Source organism: Silurus aristotelis, assembly GCF_946808225.1.
Source record: "Silurus aristotelis genome assembly, chromosome: 24".
Taxonomy (NCBI): domain Eukaryota; kingdom Metazoa; phylum Chordata; class Actinopteri; order Siluriformes; family Siluridae; genus Silurus; species Silurus aristotelis.
In genome coordinates this window covers 14,870,665-14,880,273 of record NC_139597.1, presented here as the reverse complement: position 1 = coordinate 14,880,273, position 9,609 = coordinate 14,870,665, and the positions used below count along the sequence as shown (strand labels likewise).

The window sequence follows — 9,609 nt, the reverse complement described above, 5'->3', positions numbered from 1 at the left end:
AAATATTCTTCTTCTTCTTCTTTCGGCTGCTCCCATTAGGGGTCGCCACAGCGGATCATCCGTCTCCATACCACCCTGTCCTCTACATCTGCCTCTTTCACACCAACTACCTGCATGTCTTCCCTCACCACATCCATGAACCTCCTCCTTGGCCTTCCTCTTTTCCTCCTACCTGGTGGCTCCATCTTCAGCATTTTTCTACCAATATAATTCATGTCCCTTCTCTGCACATGTCCAAACCATCTCAATCTCGCCTCCCTCACCTTGTCACCAAAACATCCTACATGTGCTGTCCCTCTAATAAACTCATTTCTAATCTTGTCCATCCTCGTCACTCCCAACGAAAACCTTAACATTTTCAGCTCTGCTACCTCCAGCTCCACCTCCTGTCTTTTACTCAATGCCACTGTCTCTAATCCATACAACATCGCAGGTCTCACCACAGTCCTATAAACTTTCCCTTTCATTCTTGCAGATACCCTACTATCACAAATCACTCCTGTCACTCTTCTCCACCCACTCCACCCTGCCTGCACTCTTTTCTTTACTTCTCTAACACACTCTCCATTACTTTGCACTGTTGACCCCAGGTACCTGAACTCCTCCACCTTCTCCACCTCTTCTCCCTGCAACCGCATCACTCCACTGCCCTCCCTCTCATTCACACACATGTACTCTGTCTTACTCCTACTGACTTTCATTCCCCTTCTCTCAAGCGCATATCTCCACCTCTCCAGGCTCTTCTCAACCTGCTCTCTACTCTCACCACAAATCACAATATCATCTGCAAACATCATAGTCCAGGGAGACTCCTGTCTGACCTCGTCCGTCAACCTGTCCATCACCACTGCAAACAGGAAAGGGCTCAGGGCCGATCCTTGATGCAGTCCAACCTTCACCCTGAACCAGTCTGTCGTACCTACTGCACACTTCACTGCCGTCACACTGTCCTCATACATGTCCTGCACCACCCTCACATACTTCTCTGACACACCTGACTTCCTCATACAATACCACAACTCCTCTCTCGGTACCCTGTCGTACGCTTTCTCTAAATCCACAAATACACAATGCAGCTCCTTCTGTCCTTCTCTATACTTCTCCATCAACATCCTCAAAGCAAATAAGGCATCTGTGGTGCTCTTCCTCGGCATGAAACCATACTGTTGCTCACAGATGGTCACCTCTTCTCTCAGCCTGGCTTCCACTACTCTTTCCCATAACTTCATGGTGTGACTGATCAACTTAATTCCCCTGTAGTTACTGCAGGTCTGCACATCTCCCTTATGCTTAAAGATCGGTACCAGCACACTCCTTCTCCATTCCTCAGGCATCCTCTCCCCTTCCAGAATTCTGTTAAACAATCTGGTTAAAAACTCCACTGCCATCTCTCCTAAACATCTCCACGCTTCTACCGGTATGTCATCTGGTCCAACCGACTTTCCATGCTTCATCCTCTTAATCGCTGCTCTCACTTCCTCCTTACTAATCCTATCTACATCCTGCTTCACCAACTCCACATCCTCCAATCTTCTCTCTCTCTGATTTTCCTCATTCATCAGCTGCTCAAAATACTCCCTCCATCTTCTCAACACACTCTCCTCACTAGTCAACACATTTCCCTCTTCATCCTTTATTGCTCTAACTTGCAGTACATCCTTCCCAGCTCGGTCCCTCTGCCTGGCCAATCGGTATAAATCCTTTTCTCCTTCCTTAGTGTCCAACCTCTTATACAGCTCCTCATATGCCTTTTCCTTGGCTTTCGCCACATCCCTTTTTACCTGCTGCCGCATCTCCTTGTACTCCTGCCTACTTTTCTCATCACTCTGTCGATCCCACTTCTGTTTTGCCAATCTCTTTCCCCTAATGCTCTCCTGCACTTCCTCATTCCACCACCACGTCTCCTTGTCTTGCTTTCTATTTCCAGATGTCACACCAAGTACTTTTCTAGCTGCCTTCCTCATCACTCCTGCAGTAGTTGCCCAATCATCCGGCACCTCTTCACCACCACCAAGCCCCTGTCTGACCTCTTCCCTATTTCTAATATTTTTAAATATTAATTTTCTATTTATATATTTGTATTTGCATTTTGATGAACTAATTCCGTTTTTTCACAGATATTCGTGTGCAACTTCTGCAATCAAAAATGTAAATTTTTCTAAAAAGGAAACAATTGATGTTCATTTTAAGAGACCCGTCTTATTTTCTCCTGTATATTTAGTATTTCTCTTTAATAAAGAATTCAAGGGAATAATCGGTAGAATACTCGAATAATCAATAGCTGCAGCCCTACTCAGAACCACTGTGTTGAGCCTGGGGCAGTCGTAGTGTGTGTGGCTGAGAGTTTGACCTCTGACCTGGGCAGTGGGTGACCCTGCGCAGCATGCGCTCCACCTGAGCGGTCATGTCTTCCCAGCAGCACGAGCTAGCCTGCATGTGAGGCTGCAGGAGGTGCAGGCGCTCACTGAGCTCCTGGTAACCTGCACACGTCACCTCCTCAGACTCCTTAGCAACCATCAACTTCTCCAGCTCATCCTCCAGAATGATCACCCTGTGGCGAAAGAAAGAGAAAGACAGGCGGCAAACAAATTATGAGGTAAAAGTAACTATAAAAGTGTGTATGTGAAATAAGTTGAATTTGAGTCTAATTTTCAGATCTCAGTTAGGAAATAAGAGGCAGACGAGTTGGAGGTTTTGCTCGTACTCGCTGAGCAGGGCTTTGAGGTGGAGCTGAAGGCTGCGGATAGATGTGTGGAGCGAGTTGAGCTCTCTGCACTTCTGCCGCGCCCGACTTGCCCGACCCGCGTTCTGCGCCTGCTGCTGCATCTCAAAGTATCGATGGAAGTCATAGCTGCGCTGCAGGTCACCAAGGCAACAGGCCAGGGAGGGATGAAGGGAGGCGGTGACTGTGGCCACGCCGTTGTATGCGAGGAGGCGGGGCTTGGACTCGAGATCCGCCCTCCCGGACGACAGCATCAGAGCCAATCGGCGAAAAAACTCAGAGCTCTGGCCCACCCATAACTGAAAAAGCAGCTGAGGGGGGAAAAAAAAAGATTCTTGTCAGAAAAAGTGATCCAAAAAATGTTTATCAATTGATTTAAAGTTTAGCAAGATTTTTCCCAGAAAGAAGTTGCCATAATTATACAATCGAGTGCAACAAAAGACTAGTAGTGGGATAAACAACTGTGATTTTATGTCGCCTGGATAACGTCAAGACCTTTAAAAAAATATCATTAAGTTACACATGGCAAAAATATGACATATGACCTAACTATAAATGTTACCAGAATATCTTTCCCTGGAAAATGGATATTTGTTTGTTCATTGTCCTTTTTAATGCCATGTCAGCATCAGTGGCTATTTTAACTGAAGGCTCAAGGTAGGTATAAATGGAATATTATGGCAGTTTTATGGGGTCCTTTCCAGCATTTTCTTTAGTGCTACATTTTGAAAAACTCCTAAATAAGTGCTTTCTAAGTAAAAAAAAAAAGCTGTCTTTTGTTGTTATGAGTATTACAGTATTGCATTAATCTACACTGATCAGGGATAATAACATTATGTATTGGTGAAGTAAACAATCTCTTCATCATGGCACCTGTTAGTAGGTGGAATATTTTAGGCAGCAAGTGAACATTTTCTCCTCAATGTTGACGTGTTAAAAGCAGGAAAAATGGGCGAGCGTAAGGATTTGTGCGAGTTTGACAAATTGTAATGTCTAGACGACTGGTTCAGAGCATCTCCAAAAGTGCAGCTCTTGTGGGATGTTCAAAAGCGGTCCAAGGAGGGACCAGTGGTGAACCGCCGGCAGGTTAATGGGCAGCCGTGGCTCATTGATGCACATGGGGATCGAAGGCTGACCCGTGTGGTCCGATCCAACAGACGAGCTCCTGTAGATCAATTTGCTGAAGAAGTTAATGCTGTTAATTCTTGACGAGTTTTGGGAGCAAACGGATTCACCGATTCGCCTCAGTGTATCGGCATAAAAGTTAACGATGTGATGCCGTTTAAACTGCGATGCATCGTTTTTAACAAATTTGCATCAGTAAAAAATGATTCATTTATATATAATTATTAGAAGATGCTGATACTGTGGCATGTGCTGAGAGTCACATAGAATATAGATTGACATGGCAGAGGTAGAGCTGCATCCTCCTGGAGACAGATCAGGAAAAGAAAGTCTGGGGGTAATTTCATATTATTTTTTTTTTTTTTGCACTACAAAGACCAAACATACAGGCCACCTTTAGGCCACGGTGATGACACTCAAGTGGAATGCTTCATATCTGTCCAATCAGATGTTTGCATGTGGGTCTGTGTATTACTGTGGTGTTCACACTAGACTGAGTAAGGCTTTGATGATTCACCTCCACAGAACTTTACTGATTGGTAATTTTGCAATATTTTAGTTGTTCTCACAAAACTGGGTAAAATATGACCTTGGACAGAAACCCAAGGTTTAATAACAAGGTCATTCAGAGTGACTTCTCCATATAAATCAATCAAATCATGGGGTAATGTTCAAGCCAAACTGTTTTACTCACTTTGAGTGCAGGCAAACTGTAGTCATTGGTCAGCTCCTGTGCATGTTCATCAGAGAGATGCTCCGCCCCCAGGCCCAGGCCGAGTTCTCTGATTGGTACAGTCGACACGTAGTTGGTGACGTTGTCGATTTCAGAGTTGAGCGGAAACGTTACACAAGGTTAAGAATCCAATACAATACTAAAACATACACAAGCTATAAAATCAAACTATGGTCAAATGACAGCATTTATTATTACAGTTTAAAATAAAGTGAATATTAGGGGATATGCTGAGAAGAAGGATATGACTTGAGCATGATGCAGGTGGCGATGCGGGAGGCACGGAACGCGCAGCGGAGGCTCTGGTACGCGGCTTTTCTCAAACCAATCAACTGCTGGCTGCGCAGATGCCCCGCCCTGTTAAAGGGACAGGCCGCACTCACCCTGTCGAGTAAACTTGAAAAGTGAAACGTGATCCAACTGTGCAGACGTCCGAGAACCATCAGGGCAGACATTCATTTACATACACTTCCCAATCATCACACGCTACACACACATGCACACCAGTCAAACAGCACTCAAACAGCTGCCATATATAAAAATGCAGCTCAGGGTTTCTCAAACTGTGCATCCAGATACTACTTTAACTACAGAATTAATTCCACAGTACAACATGAGGCTAATAATATGGTTATTAATTGGAGCCACAGGTCTTTTACATCCTGAATTTTTTCCCCAAAATTATTGAAGTAAAGCAATTAAATAAAAGTACTCGATCAAAAACAACAACTTTTGATCATTTTGATTTCCACCACTGTTACAATAAGTCATAGAAGACCCTTAGAGGAATCCAAACTCTACCTTGAGAAACATTTCTAGGGGTGTAACGGTGCACAAAATTCACGGTTCGGTTTAACCTCGGTACGGTTACAGGGGAATACATTTTAATTTAATCGTTTACATTTGTTGGACCCCATTTGGGTAAATACAGATGTGTATATAAGTGTGTGTGTGTTTTACAAGTTTTACATTTGATTTTCTAAAGATATGTTCTACTTATATCCTTCATTCATTCACTCCCTCCGTATGATCACGTGTACCGTCACACCCCTAAACATGTCTGTGTCCGACATCTGACACCTTATCCAGAGCGACCACAAATTTCACAATAGAAAGCGCACGACACATTTAGACAGACCAGTGCGCACACAATTGCAACCAGTGGACAAAATGAAAAGTAACAGAGACAAACAGACAACACAGGAACAACAGATACATCAGGGCCTGACATGCAACAAAACACACAGACGACAAAAAACAGACGCTTACTGTTAATGAACTATGCAATGCAAGGAATATATATGGATATAATAAACCAAACAATTGTTTTAGGATACGTCTTGAGTTTTCTTGAGCATTTAATCCAGAGCTCTGTCAAGAATCAGTTACTATTTGAAGGTATTATTTAGGGTCTGGATTTGAAAGGATCATTGTGACGTTGCTGGGAAACTGAAATCCGTGTTCAGCTGGGACACGTGATATAAAGGGAATTATTTTATGAATTAAAAGCAACCTAATGGCTAGAAATCAAAAAATATTACAAATCCTAATATGCAATATATGGACAAAGGTTTGTGGATGCCTCTTTATAAGACTATGTGCTTTTTGAACACACCAATTTGCATTTAGTCCCCATTTACTCTTATAATAACTTCCACTCTTCTGAAAAGATGTTCCACTAGATTATAGAGATTTGTGGGCCTTCATTCATCCACAAGATCATTTGTATCCTCAGGTAGGTGAGGTGAGAAGACCCGAGGTGCAAAAAATTCATCCCAAAGACGTTCAATAGGGTTGAGGACGGAGCGCTATAGCAGAAGACCTTCCACTCCAACCCATTTAAACCATACATTAATGGAGCTTTACTGAAACGTCATCAAAACGGTCTATGATAATCAATGTAATAAGATTTTAGAATTCCACACATGGAAGTAGAACAACACAGAACCATGCCTGAGGTATTGGTTTATATTATTTGCATGATACAAATTAATTCCCAGCACAGCCATGACACTGATAATGCTTTTATAAATGATATAAAAACCAAAAGTATGTGGATTCCTGACCATCACACCCATACGTTCTACTGTGACACATGATATAAAGGAAATTACTTCTTAATTATCTTCTACAAAGTTATATATAAAAATGTCCTTATTAACAATAATTAAAACATTTAGTGTATTATTATAAAAAAATTACAAATAAAATGCCTGCTTGGTTTAAATGAAAAATATATAAATAAAATTGAATAAATTAAATCAATGCATTTTATTATATACACAATTTATTATATGGATTAATTTGATTTATTCCGTTTTATTTTTATATATTGTATTTTTGCGAGTGCAAGGGGAGACTAAACAATCTTATGGTTCGCCACTTAATATGTTTGTGAGGAAACTCGAATTTTAACTATGTTCCGCAGTCGGTACACAAGTCCACTTTACCGAAAGTCCTGCATCGAATCGAAATGCGAATACATGCACCGTTACACCCCTAATACCCTTGTGTGCTGGAATATTCCACATTTCCATTTAAAGAACCAAGAGGCCCAAACGTGTGTTCCAGCAGGACAATGGCCCTGTGCACAAAGCGAGCTCCATGAAGAAATGTTATGTGAGGGATGGAGAACTTAAGATGTCCTGCACAGAACCCTGACCTCAACCCTACTCAAACACTGACTAAACTTTAATCCTGCTCATACATCAGTACCTGATATCACTATTGCTCTTGTAGCTGAATGAACACAACTCCACACAGCCATGCCCCCAAATGGGCGGAGTTTATTATACAAGATGGTACGGATCAAGACTGGTTTTGCAACACGCCAACAGATGGCAGCACAAGGCTGCACGCAGTCACAGGAAGCACCGGCCTTCATAAGTCAGTGTGCCAAAAGACATTGTCCTGTGTATATCGGGAGCTGTGTAACTGTTGCTAATCTGACCGCGCGAGTTACCACGTCTGCGATTTCATCAAGGACAGCAAGTTAGAACACCCTGCCACTGAGCTCCCCTCACATGGAAACAACATGATCTCACTTCAGCACCCGGCCTACTCGCCAGATTTGGCTCCCGCAGACTTTGTGCTGGATCTTCATCTTCGGGACTAGAGGGCAAAAGTCGCTGTTTTGACACCACTGAGGAGTTCCAGCGCAAATAGCAAAAGGTGCTTGACACGCTTCGAGAAGAAGACTTTCAGGACACATTCCAGAAGTGGTAGGAATGCTGCGAGCGCTGTATCGCTGAGCAAGGGGAAGGTGATTGTGTGTAAATGTAGTCAAATAAAGTACTTTCTTGTAAACAGAGCTAATCTCGAAACTTTTTGATACCACCTCGTATCAGCAAAACAGGGCTAAACAAGCACTTGTAGGTGTGATGGTCAGGGGTCTGCCAACTTTTACATTACATTTATAGCATATTGGCAGACGCCCTTTTTCCAGAGTGACGAACATTGGGATTTGAACCCATGACCTTCTGTTTCAAAATCTAATGCCTCAACCACTGAGCTACAACTTTCGGCCATAAAGTGCATGTTGAACAGCTCAGGGATGTTTAATTTCTATTGCTGGATGGACATTTGACAAACCTATAATTTGCACATGCATAAAGGGTTTTTCTGAGAAAATAGTTGGTTTTCTTTTGCCCTTTTTTCACCCCAAATACACACACACACACACACACACACACACACACACACACACACACACACACACACACACACACACACACACACACACACACACACACACAACATGCTCACTAAAGTATACTCTGTTATATCACTCTGTTATATGTCTAACTACAAAATGATATCAAATAACTGAAATGATTTAACTCGAATGACACTTTCAGGACATAAAATTATACACAAAATGTGTTTTGTGTACAAAATCTGACCAAAAAATGTAGTACAACCAGGTAAAAAAATAAATAAATAAATAAATAAATAAAACGTCTATTCTAACTAAAATGTTATAAATTGCTAAAATGGGGTATGTGCTTTTTTCAAAGCTAAAAAGGTAAAAATCATCGTCATTATGGTTCCTCGGATTGAGGTTAGACGCAGATTTAGGTATAAAACGTGTAATTTTATGTTTGTGCCAAAAACTGTTGTGTGCGTGTGTGGGGGAACCTACAGAGTGAATCCTCGCGAGATGACTTCGGTCTCCTGGATGAGCCGGAGCGATTTGCGCGCCAGGCTGGTGAGAGCTCGACTGTTGATCACTAAACTCTCCAGCTGGACGGCTTGAGCCTGAACCTGCTGCTGCATTGCTGCCTTGTGCCACAGACGGACGCCAAGACGCAGACAGACGAAGCACACCACACAGACACACAGCCATAGCAGGCCCTGGCCATTCTCATGACAAGAACGGCAAACCGTGAGCAAGACGGCCAAAAGTGCGACCAGTACAGAGACATCCCTGTGAGAGAAAACGCACACAGACGCACAAAAAGGTAAAGGTAAAGCTTAGATTTTGGGCTGTGTATGTGTGTGCATGTGTATGTGTGTGTACCATATCGAGGGTGTGGAGAGGTAGCGGGGTGCAGGCAGGGCTGAGGTGGCGCTTGGGCAGGCGGTACTCGTGGAGCCCAGAGACAGAGCACTGGGGTCTAAAAGCTCAATAAGCTCCACATCCTCCTGCAACAGCACGTCCTGAGATAACACACAGCGCAGGGAGTACTGCCGGAACGCAGCGTCCTGCCAGCACACACAAAAACACACACACACACACACCGAATGTACTCGTGTCCTCAAAAACAAAGGCTGTACAGCAACAGATTAAATATCTAACCACACAGTTTAACCCACTCCAGTATAATTGAGATTTTCAGAAAGTGCCTCAAATATTTTCTCACAAAAGACTTAATAGAAGTTTGAAACAGCAAGGTGAAATTCAGTTGTTCACATAAAAGTTAAGATAAAAGATTAAACCAAAAAGGATAAAAAAAAAATAATAAAAAATAAATTGTGATGCATTGTTCTTAACAAATCTGCATCGGTAAAAAAAAATAAAATAAAAAAA

At 42.6% G+C, this 9,609-nt stretch overlaps 1 protein-coding gene across 2 annotated transcripts in view; it reads right to left on the bottom strand.

Annotated features, from left to right (window-relative positions):
• vezt (vezatin, adherens junctions transmembrane protein) overlaps positions 1–9,609 on the bottom strand; it is a 30,676-nt gene that overhangs the window by 7,789 nt on the left and 13,278 nt on the right. Inside the window, exons 4-9 of one of the 2 annotated variants that reach the window (XM_083528391.1) lie at positions 9,100–9,284; positions 8,722–9,006; positions 4,828–4,976; positions 4,542–4,690; positions 2,705–3,033; positions 2,358–2,551 (exon numbers count right to left, since the gene is read on the bottom strand). In XM_083528391.1, coding sequence (XP_083384517.1) covers positions 2,358–2,551; positions 2,705–3,033; positions 4,542–4,690; positions 4,828–4,976; positions 8,722–9,006; positions 9,100–9,284 — 1,291 coding nt within the window. The remainder of the gene's footprint in view (positions 1–2,357; positions 2,552–2,704; positions 3,034–4,541; positions 4,691–4,827; positions 4,977–8,721; positions 9,007–9,099; positions 9,285–9,609) is intronic. The other variant, XM_083528392.1, reaches the window with a different exon arrangement.